Source organism: Hakea prostrata, chromosome 10 (assembly GCF_041222555.1).
Source record: "Hakea prostrata isolate BN-2017 chromosome 10, UWA_Hpros_2, whole genome shotgun sequence".
In the NCBI taxonomy this organism is placed as follows: Eukaryota; Viridiplantae; Streptophyta; class Magnoliopsida; order Proteales; family Proteaceae; genus Hakea; species Hakea prostrata.
In genome coordinates this window covers 39,017,276-39,041,743 of record NC_142609.1, presented here as the reverse complement: position 1 = coordinate 39,041,743, position 24,468 = coordinate 39,017,276, and the positions used below count along the sequence as shown (strand labels likewise).

The following is a 24,468-nucleotide window of genomic DNA, read 5'->3' as shown; positions in this document are numbered from 1 at the left end:
AAGAAAAAATGTTGCAAATCAACTGATTTACAAACAATGAGAATCAATTAAGAAATCTACTGTAGTTCAAAACCTGCTGAGAAAAACAGAGAATGAAAGGGAACAGAGAACTTGAAAACAAGAGATTACAGAAACATGAAAGAGAGAGAAAACTTACCACTAGGTTGTGACTTGTGAGAAGGAGATTGCAGGGTTCAAATTCTCTACAATTACCACCCATACAATTCCCTATAATTCCTATATAGGATTGTGCCACATGGCAGCTATAATTCCTATTTAGGATTGTGACATGTGACAGTCAATTATCTAAGGGTCAGGATTAAAACCCAATTAGGAATTAAACCTAATAAATCCCTAAATTTTCTCTCAATTTCATCCCTCCTCTTGAAACTTAATTTTAAGGATTTATTAGGTTTAGTTCCTAATTGGGTTTCTAATCCTAACCCTTGAATAATTAAGTGCCACATGTCACAATCCTAAATAGGAATTACAGAGAATTATGGGAGTGGAAACTATAGAAGATGTGAACCCCCTGCACTCTCTGTCTATGCTTTAATTTGATTATTTAATCATCCAGAAAAAAAAAAAATCAACACTTTAACCCCCAAAAAGAAAAAACCAACATGATTTAGCACCTATATATAGCAGGATTTACTTCACGGTATGAACTTCCGTTTCACAAGCAACGATGACAGGAAGACTAATCACGAAAGGCAACAGAGTAAGCTCGCTCTTAGCTTGAGCCCAGTTCACCTCACACTATTGTTTTCCGAGTGCTCCTTATGTAAAGAATTTAATAGAAAAAATTATTGAAAAGTTAATTACACTGGTTTTGACCCCCCAAAAATAAAATTAGGCAGTTTGGGAAGCAGGTGTTGCTGTGGTGGTGGTAGGGATATGTGCGTGCAATGCTCCAGGAGTTTTAATAGCACTTTCTGGCCCTCTCTGTCTTGCATTTAGTCTTTTTAGGAACTGCAACTGCCACCTTCTGGGCTTAATCTGGCCAAGCAACTTCATTTGCTCCTGTCTGAACTTCCTATTTGCATACCACTTGCCACCTCTCCATCCCAAGCCATACCTGCAATCGCACAGAAATATAAGGACAGCAAAAACTTATGTACTGGTCCAGTAAGACTCTATTCAATCCTCAGACCAACATACACCCTCTTAAGTGACATACATAAACTAGGTCATTTTTGTGCACTTCAAACCTAATGACTCAAGTTGGGAAAACATTGATAATCAATTACCATTTACAAAAGGTTACTGCAACAGCTGAAGGTGGAACAGAGCAGAATTTGCATCCCCAAATAAAATGCGGAGTTACCAAGGAAACTGATTATGCAATTATCTAGTTGGGCGGTTAACAGAAAGGGACCAGAAGTAGTGAAAGAAGGCAACTGTAAGCCTGTGAGGGTCCATAGTCTCACTAACCATGTGCTGCTTTCCAGCCTACATGCTAAACCCTCTTTGTCCTATGGGTCACAAAGCTAACAAAATTGTTATAAGGAAATACCCATTTGACTGTTAATCAGTCCCCAATCTCCATAAAGAAATATTTTGGGTTTGAGAGTCATGACTGACCCCCCCCCCCCTCTTTTTTTCTGGTCCTCTCTTTTCTCCTCTTCTACTCAATCTTCTAGTCATGGCTTCTCTCTGAGTCTGATCCCCTTTTCTCTTGTTGACGGTCAGATCACCAGGCTATTGCCCTGATGGCATGCTTGATGAGCAAAGTTTCCAACTGGAGTAGGTGTCTCATGGGACATTTCCTCAATTCCTGCCCTCCTTTCTACATCGTCCACCCTTTGCAAGCGCAATGGAAGAACTCTGGGACTATGGGAACATTTCTGCTCAACCAGGGATTCTTTCTTTTTAAGCTCTCTGTAGAAGACGACTTGTGCAAGGCCATGAAAGAAGGGTCTTGGATGGTTGGCAAATGCCTGTTGTTCCCAAGGAAATGGCATAGGAGGCTCCAACACAGCCATGAGAATCACCCTACCCTCCCACTCTAGGTTTCATTCCCTGGTTTTCCTCTCCACTACTGGTGTGAAGAAGGGTTGGGCATAGTCAGATCCACTCTGGGGATCTCTCTCTTCTCCGATGCCAGAACCAAATTGAAGGACCACGCCACATTTGCTCGGCTGTGCGTTCAAGTCTGTACTGGTTCTCCTCTGCCTTTCTCAATCTTCGTTACACAGGAAAATGGGCACTGCTTCAAACAATAGGTGAAATTTGACTACTTGTCCTCACGCTGCTTGGCTTGCCATGTGTTTGGGCGTGTCCTTTGAGTATCCCCATCTACAACCTGATCATCCTCCTCCCATTGTTCTGCCGGTATCCCCTCCCCCTCCCGCTGTGTCGGTTGAGTTCTACAAGGAGTCCAACTTTATTAGAGTTTTTATTCATGTAAAGTTCTTATTACCCAAGTAAGGGTATTCATGTAATATAGTACTTTTTATTTAATTATAAATAGAGGGATTGTGATCACGTTGATCAATAAGCCATTCTACCAACATAGTGTTTCTCAACATGGCATCAGAGCCTAAGTTCAATTAGGATCTTTATTTTTTTTTCTCCAAAACCCATCGCAAATTTCCTCTTCTTTCTTCTACAAACCTCATTGCAGAATTCTCTTTCTTTCTTCTGCACCACCGTTGCTAAATTTTCTGCAACCACCGTTACAGAATTTTTCAGAAATTCTCAATTCTCTGAAACTTTCTGTAACCAGCTCCTTGATTACCACAATAGGGAAGAAAAAAATCAGACAAAAAGAAAAAGAGAAGCACTACCGCTGCTGCTTGTCACTGCTTGCTGCATTGCAAAACTCACCATTGCTTGTTGTTTCTACATCGAAAACCTCATGGCTGCCAAACTTATTGCTGCTGGCATTTTCTTAGTACCGTCTCAATTCGAGAAGAACAGTAACAGAAAAAAAAGCAGATTCAAACTTCTGCTTTGAATCGAACCAGAGAAAAAGAGAAAAGTAGAAGAGAAGAAGCTGCTCCTGCTTCGAATCGAACCAGAAAAAAGAGGCAAGTAGAAGAGAAGAAGCTACTCCTCCTTTGAATCGAACCGGGTTTTCTCCTCCTCCCTTATCCTCCACGGAACAAATATCATAGGTTTGAGGGGTTTGGTTTTGTAAATTTAAATTCTTTCAGGGATATTTTGGTAAATCTGAATATTTTTAGGGGCTTATTTTCAAATTTATAAATTTTCAGGGACAAAAAATGAATTTTTTCGATGTTTTCGTGATTTTCATAATATGATCAAAACTCAATTCAATGCCACTGTGAAGATCCTTCGCAGTAACAATGGCACAACGTATATTGATGGTGAATTTCAGAGATATCTCTTTGACTTTGGCATAATACACCAAAACAGTTGTGTTGATACGGCTGCCCAAAATGGGGTTGCTGAAAGGAAAAATCGGCATCTTTAAGAGATAGCCCGTTCAATTATGATTGCTCTGAATGTACCTAACCAATACTGGAATGATGCTATACTCACTGCTTCTTACCTTATGAATAAGATGCCTAGTAGGATACCTGGTTTTCAATGTCCTAATGAGATTCTTCAAGGAGCCTCTTCTTTGTTATTCCCCCAAAGGTTTTTGGATGCGTGTGTTATGCCAGAATCATAGCCCACCAGAGTAAGCTGGCTCCCCGTGGCCTACGTTACATATTTTTGGGGTATTCTACTACTCAGAAAGGGTACAAATGTTATCATCCTCCTTCCAGGAAAACCATGGTATCCATGGATGTAATTTTTAATGAGTCTTGCCCTTACTATACACCTCTCCAGGGGGAGAGTCCTAAAGGAGAGGTGTTCTTTCCAACTCTAGATTTTCCTATCACACACCAACACAACTTAAGAGTTCAAGAAGAATTTCCTGACTAGGGGGAGACTTCGGCCAGTATACCTGAGGACTCTAATCCTCCCCCTTCGTTTTCTGAACCATGTGAAGAACCTAGCCAGGGGGAGACCACTTATGTGAGGCACACTATTGAGGTCTTTCAAAACCAGATCGACCAAAATAAGGAGGTGCAGACTTATCAGAGGAAGAATTACAACCGGCTAAAACAGATGGAGAAAGGTGACACGTTACTACTTCAGTCTCCTGCTCTAAAATCAGATTCTACTATTTCCCTTGAGGTACCTTCTTTTTTTATCTTCCTATTGCTGTAAGAAAAGGAATCAAATCTTGTACTCAACATCCCATAGCTAAATATGTCTCTTATTGACTCTTTGTCTGACTCTTACCGTGCTTTAATATCCTCTTTACCATCTATATCTGTTCTTAAAAGTTGGCAGGAAGCCTATGCTAACAAGAGATGGAAGGCAACTATGATAGAGAAAATGCAGGCAATGAAGAAAAATGATACTTGGGAGTTGGTTACACTTCATCCAGGAAAAAAACCAATGGGCTGCAAATGGGTGTTTGTGATCAAACAAAACATGGATGGATCAGTCAGCAGGTTTAAGGCAAGACTAGTAGCAAAGGGGTTTACGTAGACCTATGGGATTGATTATCATGAGACTTTTGCCCCTGTTGCGAAACTGAACATTGTCAAAGTCCTATTGTTTGTAGCTGTGAACAAAAACTGGAATTTGTACCAACTAGACATAAAAAATGCCTTCTTACATGGAGAGTTAAAGGAAGAAGTCTATATGGAAATCCCACATGGTTTCTCCGATGACAATACTGCAGGGAAAGTTTGTCGGTTGAAGAGATCAATTTATGGGTTAAAACAGTCTCCTAGATGCTGGTTTGGACGCTTCTTGAAGGCAATGACTTCTATTGGATACAAGCAAAGCAATGCTGGTCATACACTATTTGTCAAGAAGTCAGGTACTAACATCACACTTCTCATTATTTATGTAGACGATATTGTCATCACAGGGAACGATGGTGAAGAAATTCAAAGGTTGAAGGACTTTATTGGTAGAGAGTTTGAGATTAAAGATCTAGGGAAGTTACAGTACTTCTTAGGGATTGAGGTGGCTCGATCAAAGAAGGGTATATTCCTATCCCAAAGAAAGTATGTTTTAGACTTATTATCAGAAGTGAGAATGTTGGGGTGTAAAGCAGTTGATACCCCTATAGAAGCTTAAGCTAAACTTAAAGAAAAAGAGGGAGAACCAATGAACAAAGGAAGATCCACAAGCTAGTAGGAAAGCTTATTTACATGTCCCACATCAGGCCAGACATCGCTTATGCCGTGGGGATAGTGAGCCAATTCATGCATGATCCATATTCATCTCATATGAAGGTTATTACTAGAATACTACAATATTTGAAGGGAATTCCAGGAAAAGGAATACTTTTGTCACCCACTGATAATCTAAGAGTAGAAGCATACACTGATGCTGACTGGGCAGGATCTCCAGACAGAAAGTCAATTTCAGGTTACTGTACCTTTGTTGGAGGTAATCTAGTTACTTGGAGAAGTAAGAAATAGAATGTGGTAGCTTTATCTAGTACCGAAGCTGAATATAGAGCTATAGTTCGTGGAGTTTGTGAGCTACTATGGTTGAAAGGCTTGCTATAAGATATTGGAGTCCATGTTCCAAACCCTATGATGTTTTATTGTGACAAAAAGGCTGCTATTAGTATTGTAAATAAACCAGTACAACATGATCGAACTAAGCACATTGAAATTGATAGGTTTTTTGTCAAATGAAAGTTGGAACAAAGGCTTATTTGCATGCCTTTTGTGAGGTCCGAAGACCAAATGGCAGATGTTTTCACTAAGGGTTTGAAAGAAAGAGATTTCCTTCCTATTGTAGGCAAGTTGGGCATGACTAATATCTAAGCCTCCACTTGAGGGGGAGTGTTGGTTGAGTTCTACAAGGAGTCCAACTCTATTAGAGTTTTTATTCATATAAAGTTCTTATTACCCAAGTAAGGGTATTCATGTAATAGTGTACTTTTTACTTAATTATAAATAGAAGGCTTGTGATCACATTGATCAATAAGCCATTCTACCAACAAAGTGTTTCTCAACACGCTGCCATTGTTCCTCTCATTGCTAACGCTCCAATTAGGCCCCTGTAAGTTGTCACCGACATTCCAATTCCCGCAGGCCTCAGCTAGCTAATCCAGCGATCTCCTTTTGGCCACAACTTAAACCCTTGACTCCCTCCCCCACCTCTGACATCTTCGTCGGCATCGTCATTGACCCTTTTGCGACCGCTGGCCCTTCTATCATCAAGGTCCTTGCTCCATGTTCGTCCCATTACCCTATAACTCCCTCTGCCAATTTTGCACCTCTTGCCTCCCTCCCCCTTCTGGCCTCTACTCTTAGAGCTTTGACCCCTGCTCCTTTTCCTTTATTTAAGAAACCCCTTGCCGTCCTTGCTGCTACCACGGCCCCTTGCCTCATTCACTCCGACCCCAACGAGACCCTCTAGATATCTTCCCCCCCCCCCCCCCACCTTTTTATTCTCTCTCCCTTATCCCCCTGTTTTTTAGTCGCACCCCTTTTGCCCTCTTCTGTTTGGTCCACTCGGAGGGCCCTCTCCCTACTCCCTCCCCCTCCCCCCTCCCATTCTTTCCCTTGCTCCCAGTGCGCCTCCCTTTCCCTAGGTGCAGGATCATGCACTAGCCTTGGATTTACTTTAGTTAATAGACCTTTGGATTGTAACTTCTTAAACACCAAACTTAGGGGCATTCCAAGATTAGTGAACTGCCTCCTTTGGCGTGGTGCCGGATTCTGGTCTATCATTACCGGTGGCGCGGTCATGGCCTCAAAGCCAGCAACATTCTTTCTTCGAGAAGCTAGTTATGGTGCATAGCCAAACCTCACGAGGGAAGCGGGTCGGGGACGACGTTTCAAAGCTGTCAAGCAAAGAACCTTTGCTATAGGAAGAGGTGATGACAAGAAAGACTTCGGGTGTGGTAGGAGCTACTTAACCGGTGTCCGAGGAAGTCAACTTCTGGGTCGGATCTTTTCTTCTTTCATCGTGAATGGTAGTACTCCCATGATCTTGCTCATACTGAGCTGCTGTCGCGCCTTTCTTGAAATCTACTTCGATAAGGTTTCCCCTTCTATACCGGGAATAGTTGGCGGGCAATTCGTCATTTATGCATTTGGGACCGTAGTCGCTGGAGATTGCACTTAGGGCTAGGCTTCCGCTGTCGATCCAACCCAGAGGATATTCCTGGCCCATCTCTAAATTCTTTAGCCGTCTTCGCCTCCCCTCTCCTACTCTGGGCTTTTCTTTGGGCCTCAACCTGCCTTACACTATAGACTTTTTCCTCCTCCCTTTCCTACCCCACCTCCCTTTTCTCCTACACTTACCCCCATTTCTTGCCTTCCCCCTTCAGGTCTGGGCTCCCCCTTACACACACACGCACACCCCTTTCTCTTTTTCCCCCCATCTCATCATCCCCTTTGTCAATTCACCATCCTTTTTCGTTGCTGGCTGTTCTTACCCTCCACTTTGGGCTAGCAGGTAGAGCAGCCGCTCAAATAGAGGATGACATCACCTCGACAACAATTTCCTTTCTGAGTTCAAATTCCTTTAGGAAGCATAAGTGAGAGCATTTGGCTTTCTTGCCTCAGTTTTGTTGTCCAATTTTTTCTTTGGCATTCTTTGTTTCGGGCCTTAGGGTCTGGTTTGCTTTGTTTACGGTCTTCCCTTAGCCTTCGTAACCCCCCCCCCTTTCTCTCCTTTTGGTGATCGGATTTTTTTATCCCAAAAAAATAGAAAGAAAGAAGGTCTCCATAGCGTTCTTTGCACACGGACCACAGACACCTCTATGGTAAAGAAACTTTTTCTAGTTTGAGGGCACAAATTTCTTCATTTCTTTCTCAACCACGAACAGTTAACAACTTCCCTCTATACTATAGAAGAGAAGATCACCCGTCCATCTTTTGGAGATACCATTGAAAAAGGTTAGCATAATTAACAGAGAAAAGTCTGTTTAGTAATTTTATTGATGTGATAGACCCTCTAATGATCTCGGTGGTAAGAAAATATCAACCCCAAATGAGTAATGGGAGTGGCTTAAAGTTTGCTCCAGTACAAAAATTCCATATGACTTGTAAGCGGGGTTGATTTACAATGAGTAGGTTCTGTCGTCCTCTCACACCTTGTACCGCCATTTGAATGTGGCAGGTTATCATATGTAAACATTCATTGCTATAATGAAAGATTTTTGGAATGCATTAACATTCTATTAGTGCAATGTACTTCATCAGTCTTTGAAAGATGTGATATAGAAAGAAACAAAGTTTTGTGGTAAGGTATAAGAACAAACCCAATAACTAAAGAGGTTCCAGCAGTGGCAACACAAGCTGCAGTGCTGACATTTCCTGAACTAACCATTTGCTTAATCTCAGCATGTTCAATTTGAGAATTGTGTTTCATCTGCCAAAAAAATGAGAATTTAGTTACTCACATGTGTGTGAAAGGCAAAGAGAGAGAGAGAGAGAGAGTAGTGGTAAAAAATAATAACTAGAAGGACCAAGGGGGCAGAAGTTTTCAACTAGCATAAATACAATACTGATCTTTCTTGATCCTTTATAAAAGCAGTTGCTTCTACAACTGAAGACTCTAGAAAGTAAAACCCATAGAGTGATTTGACCTAGGAAAAATATATTGGGAATATGGTGCAGCTTGCATTTTCACAACATATTTGGTCCACATTCAAACAATCTATAAAACTGAATGCCAACTGTTATCAACCTAGATGCCTTACTTTTTCTTTTATAAAAGCTCCAAGTGAAAAAGAAATTACACATTATGCCAACTGGAAAGATACAGGAATTGTCAGGAAAGAAAATGCACAAGTAACCTAGGCAAGAAATATAATTAGAGCTAAAAACTCACAGCATTTTCAATAGAATCAAGCCTCTCCTCAACCTTAGCTTGATGAAGGTACCGCAAAGAATAACCTGCATAGTTTAATAGTTCATGTAAGTCCCCATCTTAAGCGAAGGGTGTAGAACAAGGCATCTGTACCTCATGGTCAAGTTGGTAGGTAGGTACTCATAGCAGGTTGTTTTTTAATTTTGATTTTGACTTTTAAATTTTTAGCATGACAAGTGTCAAATGGCTATTAACACTTTAAGAAGAACTGTTATTGCCCCATATAGTAAGGTTTCCCTGAAAAACCCAACCTTTGAACCCATGTAGATAGATGATGTCGCAATTCAAAGTTTTCAAACCATAGGACAGAAAGGATGTGGTATGGATTAGCCATGCATTACAATATTCATACTCAAACTCAATTAAATACCCTCCCATGAATGCCAATATGTCCATCTACCTAAGGTATTTGACCACTACCATGAAGTCTTCCCATGATTCTGGATTCTATAAAGGTCGATCTTGCCAATTGTCAAACTCTGTTCAGGCTGAAAGGAGAAGGGGAACTCGAGTTCTACTGCTAACAAAATTTCAGGTTTCAAGACTATTCCTAGTTTGAAGGCAGTAACCACAGTTTTCCATCTATTTTCAATTCTAACCGACAGTCATAAAAAAGGGAAGCAGATAAATGATGAAAGAATACTGCATAACACAGAGGCTAATGCCATTTGAGGGAGACCAACCCACCGTCTCCCACAGAGTTTCTATAAGAATTCCCTAAAGGCTCCATCATTTTGGATGTAAAATGGTACAAGGTAAGATAAAAAAAAAGACTTCTTATAATATAAATACAGTTTTTGCAATGAATTAAGGGGCTTTGCTGTGGAACTGCATTACATTCATTTACTTTCAGTGAAATAATTTCCATGCTGAAAAATTTCACACTTTCTACTATACTCACCATTCTCTGTCAAACAAATCAGAGCCAAGATGAACTCATTTTCAACTTCTTTGGGATAACAAAAAAAAAATTGCCCACTACCTAGCTAACTAACCAAATCATCTATATCAAATAAGCCTTAAGTTGGGCTTCCAATCATGAGGGTTTTCACCCTAATAGGCCATCGCCTAACATCTTGCTATGTTTCTTTATCTGCTTTCTCCATCAACATATAAGTCTTGTCACGAGATCTCAACTATATATATCCACCTCCTTTGGTTCAAAGCGCTTAAAGCTAAAGGTCTTTGTTTAGCCATGCTTTACATACTAAAAGTTTCAACTCCCAATCGGGTAAGAAAGAGTACAGATCCGTATCAGGTTGGAGTGCTGCTACTAGTGTAGTACCCTCCAGGGCTGGCTGCTCAGTAGTAACCCCTAATGTCATACCTCAGAGCAAGTAATCTCTAGCTGGCTGCTTCCCTTCCTGAACTAAAAAATATATGTGTGGGAAATATAGTTCAGTGGAATGCTTTTAACACAAGAAAGTTTTGGAATTAGTCAGAATAGTCCAATTGTCCTCCTTCTCCATTAAAAATAAATAGTACTCCGAACTTCTAAAACTCCTAATCTGATCAGAAATTCATATGAAAGTGTTTCTGATATGAGTGAGGAGAATCTACATATTAGATTATCATAAAAAACTGGTTCAGTTGTACAAGTTCAATCACAATTTGGTCCCCATAGATCTGCCAATCTGGAATCATTGCTGAGATCCAAATTTTCCCTTATCTGTAATACTAAATTACTGATTTCACTATATGAGGTTGATATGAGTTGTGATGTATACTCAGAATCGATTAACATCTCTCTCCTCTCTCCTAGACTAGATTGAGGGGCAAAAGACTGTTCCACCCCTCTTCTAAGAAAAAGATTCATATCTTCTGAACAGTAATTAGATCTACCAGGAATTTCAGAAAATGTTGATCCATTTATTAGCTGAAATCAATTAAGTTCTCTGGTTCATCTGACCATCTGATTCGCTTCAATTAGGTATTCAGTTGATCTAAATTTTTGTTCTCTTAATAGAGATCCTATGATGATACTATTCGATTATTCAATTACAGAACTACATTTTCAACCCCATTAGACTCTGTAGTCCACAGACAATAAATTATACAATCCTCCTTTGGCATTAAATCACTGAAAAGGGTCTTCTTGAACACTTAAGATCCTGGTGTTGATTTATCCAGTCATCAAAAACCTGAATCAGATAAAAGAAACTTTTCTAATTTGCCCCTAAGGTAAATATATAGAATATATAGCAAAGAGTTCCCCAAATTATAATGAAGGTTTTATGTTTCCTCAAAGCCTCTGTAGAAAAATATTACGAAGTTCACCAACTATATTTATCTAGAGAATCTTGCTCCACCAAATCATCAAAAGGAATTCATAATAAGGTCTAAATGAAATGTAAATCATTAAAAAGGTGAACAAAAGATACAAGAAAGCTTCGGGGGATCTAAGAAACAAATGACACCCCAAAACGGCTAGAACACCCATTCTTAAATCTATGATACACTGATGCTTCACAAACAGTGCAAACAATAACAGAATAAGTTAAGGAAAATTGAAAAGAGGAATAGGGCACAAGATAAGAAATGAAAAACAGAAAATGACAAATGAAAGATAGCAAGTGGAACAAGTCACAGCTTAGCACGTCCAGAAACTCAATTAAATGGGATCTGCTACATGGATCCTCACCTTCTGATAGACTCCATCTAAGGTCATATTTGGTACGAGACCTACAATATGCATGTCCTCTGTCACAACCTCTCTAACGGTCATCTTAGGGTTCCCCCTAGCTAATTTAGCTCTACAATCACAATCACAATCACATCACTTCTTACCATATTGTTCCTGAGCTTCCATGGCCCATATCATTTTAAAAGCCTCAATGAGAGATTGTCCTTGACCAGCGAAATTCTCAACCCAGCTCTAATACAATCATCCAGTAATTATCCTTCCTATTTTTTCCACACATCAATCTTAACATCCTAATCTCTGCCACACATACCTTCTCAATATGACACTATTGAACTGCCTGACATTCTTGCCCACATATTATAGTGGGTTGTGCTACCGTCCCACAAAATTTTTCTTTAGACTCTAATGGCATACGTGAGTCATTGGACCCAGAAACACCTTAAACTTCATATACCCCACATTAACTCTTTGTGAAACATCATCCTCTATCAAACAACACATATTCACAAGATCATGAACTCATGATTATTGTTTATTCTTTCTTCTCTTTCTCTTGGTTTTGGGGGGGTGGGGGGGAGCAGCCATGTTTTCATAATTTGGTATTGGTCAATTCGTCACAGAAACATATAACCTGGCCCTGCCCCTGGACTTCTTGTGGATTTGCAGTTTTCCATTCGTCGTTCCTGCACTCCTGCTCATTTGATTTCAGGAACAAGTCTTAAAACAGTGAAAAGTGCAGGGGTTGTATTCTGTCCAGTTAAAAAAAATCGTTGCAAACATAAAACCTCAGCAGAATAAGATGACAGTTTGCTTGATGCTAGTAAGGCAACCCTTTTAGGACTAACTTCCCTTTTCAACTACAAAAATTGATGCAGTTGAAACGCAAAATTCCGAGGAAGTGATGTAAAAAACAAGAATTCCAATAGAACTCACCAAACCACGCAGTAGCAATTGATGCCAAAGAAGTTGAGACTGTAAATACCACCCGGTGCCTCTCAAAAATATCCTATGGAATCAAAACAAACAAATAAAAATCAAGAACCAAAGCAACTGAAATATCAAGCCTTTACCCATTAGAAGTATTTTAAAAATAAATAAACCATCATGAAATAATGAATACCAAAAATCAAAAAGATCGAAAAATTCATGAATAGACAATACCTTGGTTGAAAAATAAGCATCCTGAACAGCGGACCATGTGTTCGAAGCTTTCTTCTTCAATCGAGGTACAGCCTGAAAGACTGAATCAGGGATTCCAGAGGCCCTTAACCGCTGCATCCTGGTAGAAATGGAGAATCTAACACCGGTGGACTAACCCAATTCTCGAATTCTTCGATTCCCAATCGTAAAACATTGAACGAGTAGGAATTGAAGAAGTTTCCGGTGTTCTAGCACTAGAAACTGAAAGCTGAAATCGACATTTAGGTTCTTACACAAGAAAAAAAAAAGAAAAAGAAATTGACAAGGCAAATCTATAGTTTTTTTTTTTTTTTTTGGTCAAAAGACAAATCTTTAGTTAAAAGCTAAGCAACTGGCTGACGCATTATTCTGCGAATCTCAGCCGTTCAAAGCGAAACTGTGTAAAAGCAACCGCCGCAATGAGCCTTTTAAGATTCTGGTTGCCTCCAGAAACTGCCGCAACCGCCGGTCTGGTTTGATTTGGTTTATGTTTATTCTTTTGAATTTGTGCAGGGTCTGCCGGTTTGGTTGAATTTCTAATGGTTCCTCTTCTTTTCTTTTCTTTTTTTAATATATAAATTTGTGAAAACAGATGGATATTGATGTGATAAGACTCATAAGAGTATGGTTTGATCTGGCTGAACCGGTCAATCAGAGAATAGTATTTGGATGTCTAAGAAAGCATTTTTGGTCGGTTTTGAAAATTACCATGTGGGAACAAGTCAGATAAGATCATCAAAACACATCTTAGGTGGAGAAAGACCATCAAGCTGACATGTATGTATTTTTGGTTGCACTGTTGGGCTGGTTTAATCTACTATTAACCGCTAATCAGTCTCAATGATCCAAAACCATTATAATTTCCATCAATATTGTAATTTGTGAAGAAAAAAAAAATTGGTGAATTTATCCAACAAAATGATATGATAGAATGAAGGACAATGGGGTCATTTTATGAGAGGTGGAGAGATAAATATTAAGGGTGGTTATGTGCTTAATAGGGTCTATTTTGGTATATAGACATTATATTTGATCAGTCTAAGTATCCAATAAGTTAATAGCACATTTGGTAACAGTCTTTTCTGAGAACAACGTTCTTTGCAAGAATCATTTTCATCAAGAACGGTGGTCATAGCACAGTTTTGACTGTTCGGTAAAATTTGTGCCAAGAATACTTGAGGCGATGGAAATTTAAAAAAAAAAAACAAAAAAAAAATTCTTACGAAGGCATGAAGAAGCGTTAAAAGTTGCATGTGAATGAAGGTTTGGGTTTAAGGTCCCTCCTTTGACATAATTTTGACATACTTTTTGTTTTTGAAAATGATGAAACAAGTCAAAGTTGTCTATAAAAAGTATTCTCAGACAAGAAAATTAGATCAATTCGTTTCCTAAAACAAAAGAATGACCCGTTTTGCCAACACTATTTGGCGTTCTTCGGCATTCTCATAATGGAAGAACGCCAAAAACAGCAAATGCACCCTAAAGGACTTGACTTTACTCGCTCCATTAGCAATGGAGTTTTCGATGCACAACCAAACCACCAACCATTATAATCCAAATTAATTGAGATCAAAATCAACTATTTCTAATTAATCGATGTGTTTTCAAGCATGTTTGAGTATGTAATCAAAGATGGAAAGAGCCAAGCTAGGCTTGAGCTCAGCTAAAATTGGGCAAATTTTGCATCAAGAATCACCCCCTTTATGTCTTGAATGCACCCATGATTCATGCTTTCTCTTCTTGCCTTGTGCAATAGAACCCCTCCACGCGGAAAGAAAAAAATCCTCCGCAGTGCATAGTTCTCCAATGTGCGTAGTAGTGCATTTTTTATACCAAATAACACGTTGAGATTTAAAGTTTGATTTAAAATTAAAAAACCAAAATAGCCTTGTATTTTGTTTGCTTTCTTAGTCAATTATTTGACATATATGTGCACTGTTGTACACAGCAGAGGATGTTTCAAAAACATTTTTATTTACTCCATGATTATATTTGATTTTTAATGAAAAATATATTTTTGATTAGTATGGCATGATCTGTATGATAGATTCACTCGCATTGCCAACATTAATCATCAACCCCCTTTGTTCAAGCATCTAGAGATAAAGGCGTTTATGCTCCTTGTTGGGATCATCTACCCATGAGAAGGCAAAGTAGCAATTTTTCTTTTTTGGTAAATAAACTTCTATTTGAGAAAGGCGGGAGCAACACACTAGGCTTAATTCTATCGTGTCAGGAACTAGAGATTGGAAAGTGACCAAAACATCCTCCTCAAAATAGACATGGCATTCCTAGCCAGGCGGTCAGCTGCACTGTTACGTAACTTGGAAACATTAAAATACTTACAGTCTACAAAAGACGTACTCAAGTGAGTAATGTCCGATACAACGTCTCTCTCCACAAATTCATGAGATTTAAAGCCAGACCCAATTGTCCAACCACTATTCAACATTTGGTTTTGGTGTCGCCATAGTTTATGGCTAGGATTTTCCTAAATCGTTTGTTGGTGATGGAAAATTCTTTGACAATGGTTTTTGGGTGGAAGAAAATATCCCCCGGTAATAAGAGGTACATTTAGTTACAAGATTAATCGAGTAACCATACATTTCTTGTGACCATCAACCTCTTTTTGCCAAACGAGACATCTCAGTTGTTTTGATTTTAGATTCATGAAATGAATTATCATTACTTTACCCAAAAAAAGAAGAAAAAAAATGAATTATCATTATGACAGACCACTTTCCAAATTTAGTGAACAAATCCTCTCTCACTGAGAAAGGAATAAATGAAAAAATGAACATGCAAATAATCAGGTTCCTAACCATCCTATTTCTTATTCCTTCCTAGTTATGATATCAAATAATCTTTGTCTCTCAACACTAAAACGAAAATTCATGTAACAATTTATTCTTACATATACTCATGCAAACGTACTTCTAACATAGTGGTGATAACCTATTAAGGCAGTATGATCAAATAAGTCTTTATTTTGAACTTTTATCACTCCGCTTCCCCCTCCTCACCCTAAAAAAAAGAAGGAAGAACTCCTAAGATATTGTCACGGCAACATTGACACCTCAGAAATCAAAATTATGTCGAATTGACAATGATGTCTCCACGAACTTCTCCTTCTAAATTAAAAGTATTTCCTTTAACCAACGTGCTACAAAGACGATAGACATTTTTGAGATGCCTATGCTTTTCACCAGCTATCTTGAATTGTCTCTGAAATTTCCCTCTAATATGTAATATTTTTCTAAAGAAATCCCTCTAGAAAATGTATGACATGTTACCCTTTTTTAGTAGAAGTACATCCATTCAAGTAAAGACATGAATTACAAAAGATTCGAACACTAAATATAAAAAACCAAGTAGTGAAATAGGATAAAGAATCTCATATGGCATTACACACCCGTCCAAGCTAGAAGAGTGGTTGCACCAGTTTTAACATAAAAAAGCACCTTGACCCCATCAATCAAAACTGGTCATTGCTTGTTTGGTTGGCTTGGATGGGCCTTTTGTTTTGGTCCAACTTCTGATTCTCTAAACCTCTTACAACTTATATAGATAACCATAGCCCAAAGAAAAGAAATTTAGTCATTTAGAGCAACAGAGAGCAACAGATGCCCAAAATTCCGCTGATCTTTCACCCCTGCCAGGGATCACTCAAGAGACTCAAGACCAGAAGTCTACAAACCCTTTTTATATTAATTTCTCTTGTTTAAGATAGAGACCTCAGACAAAGAGACAAATCCAGCAAAATTCCAGGCGTTCTTAAAATTAACAAAACCTAAGAGAGAGAGAGAGTAAAAGTCAAAGCAGATCAATCCCATGCGCAGCAGCAATCTTGCAAATCTTCCTCCCCTGCACCACTGCACTTTATCTACAGTGCCTGCGAAGGAACTGTTGATGGCTGCTGATCTGGTCAATGTAAGGTGCTTTTCCATCAAACAAGGCCACCAAGACCACCATTGCACAATCCCATACGCATAGGCCATGATGACCCATTTGGCATATTTTGCAAGGATGCCTTCATTCATTATAGGAGAATACTTATCAATCTCTCTTGCTTAGAAGCATGGCTAACCACCACAGAACATGAACACGCACCCACGCCATATGCAATAATGCCTATACACGGTTGCTTATCAGAAACCCTATCTAGATATCAATCCATTCACGGATTCCGGATTGTTAACCTCGCAATCTCTGCAATGAACTCACGATCCATTCACATGCATTTCATTCACTCATTCGTATGAGACAGAAGAGGTGTGAAAACAATTTTAAAAGGGAAAAAAACAGGAATTCTTGTTCTGGGTATGGAGAAGGATTTTGAATCTGATCCCTGTTCTTACTTTCTTCAAGATACAGAAATACCCAATTAACTGGGTCCTGATTTATCATATGCGTTCAACTGAAGAGGAAAGCTAATGGAGAAGATAGTGAAGCAGAGATTTCATTGCAGGGCACTACAAAAACTTCTCCAGAATCTGTTGGTTCATCATGCAATTTAATTAGGATAAAGAACACAATACATAGTTTTAAGGGGTTGGGGAGATCGACAACCAGAGACTTCAATATCTCTTTCTCGTTCATTGAATTAGATTTTCTCTCTTTTTTTTTTTTTGTTTCTTTTGTACAAAAGATGGGTAAGATGAAACAGATCAAGCAGACCAAAACTCTCAGGCCAGATCCGATCCCCCCCCCCCCCCCCCCACTTTACCTAATGTCAACAATACAGACCAGCTTTTATAAGCCCATGAGGTTGAAGAAATCCCCAGATCGGAGAAGCTCATACACTATTAATTCACATAAAATCTAGCAAAGAAAAAAGTTCGGAAAAATTGGAAAAAAGGGGGGAGAAGTAGAAGGGAGAAGGGAAAGAAACCCAATCCTGATCTACCCCACAACCGAGCTAGCAAGAACTCATTAGCAAGAAAAACTAATCACTATCCCAACTTTCTCTATTAAGTGTGAGATAGCAGAGAGAGATCAGCAGAGCAGGGGAAAAAAGAAGAAAAAAAGAAAGAAATAAAAGAAAGAATTGAAGCCGACCCAGATGATGCAGAACTCCTTGGATGTATCGATCAAAGGCATAAAGCCGTTCTCTGGAAATCATCACCGGCAACGTCAACGTCATCCGAGGGCATGAGATTGAGATCGAAAGGCAAAGGTACACGGAAGGAGGAAGAAGCAATATCACCATCGTCAATAACCGATGAAGACGAGTCACAGTCGCTGTGGCATTCATCCGGAAGAAGAGGCGGGGAAGGAATATGTCTACGGCGACGGTTCAACCTGGCAACAGAAACCGGAGTCGGAGTCGACGACGACAACCTAGGGCCGCTGAAAGACTCGACGGTGCTGCTTAGACTGCTAGATGTAGGCCTCTGCGGCGGCGGAGGGCCTTGATTCTGGTGGTGTAGTTGTGGATGAGGAGGGTAGTTAAGGTCATTAGGGCTGTTGTATTGAAAAGAAAGGTGAAGAGGAACACCACCGGCGGCAGCTTGATGAGGGTGACCTTGAAGTTGAGGAGGCGGAGGAGGCGTCGCAGCGAGAGGATCCACCGGAAAATTGGTTTTCGCCTTCGGACCACGGAGGCTACGAGCGGCAGCATCGTACGCACGAGCAGCGTCTTCGGCTGAATCAAAGGTGCCAAGCCAAACACGAGTCTTCTTCCAAGGGTCTCTGATCTCCGCCGCGAATCTTCCCCAAGGTCTCTTCCGTACACCTCTGAATCTCGTCTCCTTGATGTTTCTCGCCACTCCTCCACCTGATCCGCCAGTTCCAACCGCTGCCACCACCGTTGCCGTCACCGCTGCGGCTCCTCTACCTTTCCGCATGACCTCGGCAAAAATCGCCGGCGAGATCGAAAAAAGTTGACCTCTGAGAAAGGATTAAACCTGCTCTTTCAGATCTTCAAGATGAGATCTTAATCAAATCAAGACGATTAAGAATGATATGTTCATATATACAAAATTGGATTAACAAAACAGAAAGATCGAAATCAAAAAAACAAGAAAACGAATTGAGGAAGAAAGATGAAGATACTGAGGAGGAGATGAAGCCTATACAGGCTGAGAGGTTAAGAAGGCCCGCGTTGGGTTGGGCGAGAAGGTTATGTATGAGGGGAATCGGTGCCTTGAAATCTGGCTTGGCTTCCTTTAACAATTCTCTCTCTCTCTCTCTTCTCGATTTCTCTATCCTCGCTCACGCCTTCACAAACCGACTCGATTACTTCTATGTTCGCTTTCATTTTTTATTTTTTTTTTCTGTATTTTTCTGATTTTTGAATGACAAAAGTACCCTCCTTTCTTTTCTTTCTACTTTTTTCTGTATTCTTTGATTTTTTTTTCCCCCTTTTTTCAAAACAATTCTTTATTATTGGATGAGAAACGTTTATGTTGGGATAATCATGTCTCATGTCTCAATTAATCATGTCTTATGTTCAAACTAATCATTTCTCAAGTTTCAATTCATCTCCATTGCATGGCCCACTGCATTTCCAGAAGAATTCCATAATTCACCATCAAAGGTTGTTCAGCTAAGAATAATGCACCTCTTAGTAAAAAAATCATGGGTTTCATGTTCCCTATAGTATAAATCAGTAAGAATTTGATCCCATTCATTTATGATAAAATAAATTTTTGTTGTAAAAAAAATATAGTACACGCATTAGCTTCTACATTATGTAGATGCAACAACCATGGGTTGGATAGAGACCCTCGATAATATTTGTTTCCCTAACCCATTCCCTCAAATATAATTTAAGCTATTGGTTGAATAAATGATTATTTTTGTAGAATTGATTTGGAGAAGCATAAATGAATTGTTGAAATAGGATTGGGAGCTTAGGATATTTTTTAACACATTCGTGAGACTAATTCCTGTGCCGACTTACTAGCAGAGTTCTCCACTCTGCTTAAGAGGTTAAGTTAGCAATTGATGGCGCACTGTCAGCGTTATCATCTTTAAATAGGGTAGACGCAAACGGCAGGAAATATTATAGAATGTAACATCATGTACCGTCTATTTTATTTATAAAGACTCTCGGCCTTTTAAGAAGAAAAATCATTCATATTTGAGAAGATGAGTGAATCTAAATGCAGAGAGAGATGCGTGTGCGAGAGGAGGTCTCTCGAGATCTAGGGTTTGTGTTGCATGTTTATCTTCGGCTGAGATTCACTTTCCATCCAACCTCTCTTGCTTCTATTGATGTATCTTCTCCATCTCTCTTCTCTTGCTATGGTTGGAGTAGGTGTAGAGAGGGTTAATTATACACCCTGCATTCAGGTCACATTGGTTTTGAAGCAGTGGATTATGAATCACCATTCTCTGGTTGGGTGGTGCTATTGTCAACCTTGCTCTGGGTTCTTCTTCTCGAATTTTTGCTTGCATGTCTTCGCGGATATGCTAGTAGTTCCTTGCTGGCAAAGGGAGGAGCCTCTTGTTTTATCGCCAATAGGAGTTGGCCAATAGGATGGCACACCCCCATTTGTCCCTGTAGCTCGCGTACTTATACCATTGAATCAGGATTTGGTCTCTTTGGTTATGTTCGAAATTTCTCCCACTACGGTTATATTAGTCAATTTTTCTTATGAGCTAGAAACCTTCTCTGATATGCTCCTACTGTGTTTAGTTGGGACATAAGAGCCAAGACTGTCAATATCGACGTCTTGCTCCTAGTCATTCCAGCTCTTCAACTGATTCGCTTGAGCTCAAATACTCTATTAACACTCAGGCTGTTGGGGACTATAGACCAATCAACCTTTGCAATATGAGCTACAAAATCATTTCCAAGATTTTGGTGAACCAATTGAAACATATTATCCCTCATCTGATCTCATTTCAACAAAATGCCTTTGTCAAAGGTTGGCATATTTAAGACAATATTTTGATTGCACGTGAGATTCTTACAAAGATCCACCAGCACAAAAAAAGAAAGAAATGTCTTATGGCAGTCAAACTCAATATTGAGCAAGGCATAGATCTGATGGAATGGGGCTTTATTAAGCAAGCCCTTAGTTCTTATGGCTTTCCACCCAAGTGGATTGAGTGGATTATATTCTGTGTTACAACAGTTAAATACTCCACTCTCATTAATAGATCCATTTCCGGCTACATCACTCCTACTCGGGGACTTCGATAGGGGGATCCTCTATCACCATATCTATTTATCTTATGTGCTAAACTATTGTCCTCTCATTTAGAGCTGGCTGTGGTGCAAAAGAAATTAAAGGGCATTCAATTAGTGCAAGGGGCGAGAGGTTATCGCATCTTGCCTTTGTTGACAACTTAATTTTATTTGGACAAGCTACTAATGTAGAAGCTTGAATATTTGGTCGAATAATTCAAGACTATTGCTATCAATTGGGGAAGGAACTAAACTTTCAAAAGACCAGAGCACATTATAGTCTGAGTACGCCAGCCAGTATGAAGCGGGACCTATCGACCCACTTTCATATCATGCTAACGTCAGAAATGGATATCTAGTTGGGTATTCCTCTCTTTTCAAGTAAGTTGAAGCAAAAGCATTGTGATATTCGTTTATCTCGAGTCAATAGTAGGCTTCAAGGGTGGAAAACCAAACTTTTATCATCTCCTGGGATGGTGGTTCTCATTCAATCTACACTTGCCACCTTGCCAGCTCACTTCATGTCTTGCTTCAAGTTGCCATTGGCAACTTTGAAGGACCTGGAGAAAATATTTGTGGTCCTTTTATTGGTCCAATGGAGAAAAGCAACATGTGCATACGGTGGATTGGCATACTCTTTGCATTCCAAGATCTGAAAGTTGTTTAAATTTCAAAAACCTTCATGCATTTAACCTAGTGCTTTTGTCTCGAAAGGCATGGGAGTTACTACTTTACCCAAATTCGATGTGGGGGGAGATTACTGAAGCACAAATATTGCAAACATAGAGCTTTTTTGGAAGTGCAATCACAACCGATTGACTCATGGGGTTGGCGATCTATTCTGATTGGGCGGGATCTCATAAAGCAAGGCATGTCCATGCATGTAGGAAATGGCAATTTGACAAATCCATGAACTTCTAACTGGATTCCTGATATTTTGTCTGATGTTGGCTGCTATCCCTATGCAACAAATGGTCTCACTTGATTGATACATGTTCTCATACTTGGAATCGGGGACTCCTACATACTTGGTGGCCTAGCCATATTGTAGAGAAAATTCTTGCCATTCAAATTCCTCAGTTGGCTATTGAAGATCACATTATATGGTACTAGACTTCGTCGGGGACATTTTCGGTTAGATCTGCTTACAGGCTTGCCTTCCTCCAACTCCACCAACATAGTACTCAACATATTTCTCCCACTTTATGGCAACAACTCTAGCGGATACATGAACCTCCGAGGGCTACTCATTTTCTATGGAAGCCTGCTGCATCGAAACTCCCTACTGCTTCTCTTTTATCTGCTCAAGGTTGCTCATTCTCTCCTTTGTGCCTTTTTTTATGGGGATACTAATACATCTTTGGATACTAATACTAATAAATTTTCGTGCATTGTTCATATGCAACGCAAGTTTGGAATGACCTACAGTACCCTGGGATGGCAACTTGTTGATATAGTTAAGTAGCTTGTATCTCATTGGCATTCTAGAGGTGAGAATGTGAAGGACACAGAGAATTTGCTTGCTTTATTTATAGAAATATTATATGTCACAATTAGATGCGGCCTCAAATTGACCAGTAATACATCTTAGCTTTCAGATATGAAAAGGTCTTCAATTTTACAACTCAAATACTTCTTTGAAGCTAACGTCACCTCTTCCCCCTATATTGATCAAATAGGTGTTCCCTTACCACAATATCACCAAAATTAATGTTGATAGATCTTTTTTCAAGGAGAAACATTTAGTTAGGTATGTGATCACATGGGCAAATGTTGTTTAGCTTCGATCGTGGTACAACATCACAAGATGTTCTCACTCTAGAGGCAATGCCCATGAGGCAATCTCTACGATGAGCACAAGATTTCCAATTGACTCAGGTGGAGATTGAAAGTGATAACCAAGCACTAATAGCCATTCTTCAAAAACATCCTACTGAGGTGTCTTGGAAGGTTTTCCCCATAATTTCAGATATCGATGGTATGGCTCATTCTTTTGTAAACATATCTTTCAACCATGTACCCAAGAGTGAATATAGTCGCTGATGCATTGGCTAAGGAAGGTGCTTTAACTAAGGAGGCTTTTCTTTACATACACACAACCCCTCTTCATGTTTGATAGCTAATGTTATTTGATGTTTTAAGTGTAGTTTATAGTCATGGTTTTCCCCCTTTCTTCTAAGATTATAGCTTGTTCCTTTTATTTTGCCATTTGGTGGATATATGTGAAGACTAATCAATCCCCCATATTGGCCAATCTGAGGTAGGCTTTACATCCATGGCAACTTTGGCATTATTCCAAGGATTGTCAATATTGTAGCCCACACTTTACTAGGAAGGCATTAACTTGTCATCTATGACAATATATTGCCACTCCACCTAGTGTTTTATTAACCTTGTATATAATGTATGATGTAGCGTGTCTTAATGACATCAATCTTAAACAAAAAATAGAATATAGTTTTATTACTGTATATTTTTATCTTTTTAACTTAACTTTTAAAAAAATTTGAATCCAAATATGTAAAAATAATGATAAATATGTTTTTAGAATAGCAATAAGAAAATGTAACCTAAGTATAAAGATTGCATGTACACTCAGTAGGAATGGACACATAAAAGTATCAACCTAGACAAGACTATTGCCTTTCAATCGGTGGAGGCAATAGATTTCATTTAAATGCAATCTTTCTCTTTTTAATTTGTTTAGAGTTGAAGTTCATCTGGGCAGCTTGCACGTACTCGACTACATCCTGGAAGGGGATGTCGTTCGTAAAAATCAAACCCACGACCTCTCATCTAAATACAACATCAACGAGTGTCAATCATTTTGTTCCAGTAACTTGAAAGGCCTGCACATCCCATGTTCATGTAGTCTTTTGCTAATATTCTTTTAAAAGCAAATTTTAACTTAAACCCTAAGGGATTGGCTTAATCGGCAAAAATTAATGCCTAACATATTGACAAGGGTAAAAGCGGAATGAAAAAACCATTTAGCTACTTATGAGGATGTTTGAAGCTGAATTAATTGTAAGAAAATGAAAACATGTGAGTCTTGCATACAAAGAAGGTAAAAAAGTGAGAAAAATTATCATAATTTGTGTATTTTGGGGGTTGAAAATCATAATTTGTTGAAGTAGTAGTTAACATTCTTAATTAATTATACAATTTTCTTAAATAATCAACAAAATATTTTGGGGGGGTTGGAAATCATAATTCGTTGAAGAAGTAGTTAAGATTTTTAATTAATTATACAATTTTCTTAAATAATCAACAAAATATTTTACTTTAATGTTACTTCAATTCACTCCTATTTTTATATCCAAAAAAATAATGTACATTTTTATAATTCTTGTACCTTTGAATCACTATTGCAAAAATTGGGGTATGCCTGCAAAGAAAGGGGGAATATCGTGGGAGAATGTTTTGTAGACTCTTTTTGGTGAGGGGGGTGGGTCTTGGTGCAATATTTGGTAGACCATAGTTGTACTTTGAGGTCACGACATCGAAAGAATCTCTTATCAAAAAAATGTTGGGATAAGGCGATACAAGGAAAATTCCCTCAGGACTCTACTTCTTTGGAAACCTTCGGCACTAGGTTTGCCTTTTTTCTAAGTAAAGGTATTGGCCAACATAA

The 24,468-nt window shown here is 39.1% G+C and overlaps 2 protein-coding genes across 2 annotated transcripts; both read right to left on the bottom strand.

Moving 5' to 3' along the window:
- Positions 1-579: 579 nt before the first annotated feature.
- Positions 580-12,960, bottom strand: LOC149002837 (triacylglycerol lipase-like protein). Its single transcript, XM_089137702.1, has 5 exons — positions 12,680-12,960; positions 12,452-12,524; positions 8,836-8,900; positions 8,264-8,373; positions 580-1,078 (listed from the first exon to the last, which is right to left on the bottom strand). The coding sequence occupies exons 1-5, from the start codon at positions 12,794-12,796 to the stop codon at positions 853-855; spliced, it is 591 nt and encodes a 196-aa protein (XP_088993828.1). The 5' UTR covers positions 12,797-12,960; the 3' UTR covers positions 580-852.
- Positions 12,961-17,290: 4,330 nt separating this feature from the next.
- Positions 17,291-18,916, bottom strand: LOC149002836 (ethylene-responsive transcription factor 3-like). The gene has a single exon (XM_089138379.1). It carries the CDS (start codon positions 18,541-18,543, stop codon positions 17,788-17,790), a length of 756 nt encoding a protein of 251 aa, XP_088994505.1. The 5' UTR covers positions 18,544-18,916; the 3' UTR covers positions 17,291-17,787.
- Between the last annotated feature and the right edge of the window lie 5,552 nt (positions 18,917-24,468).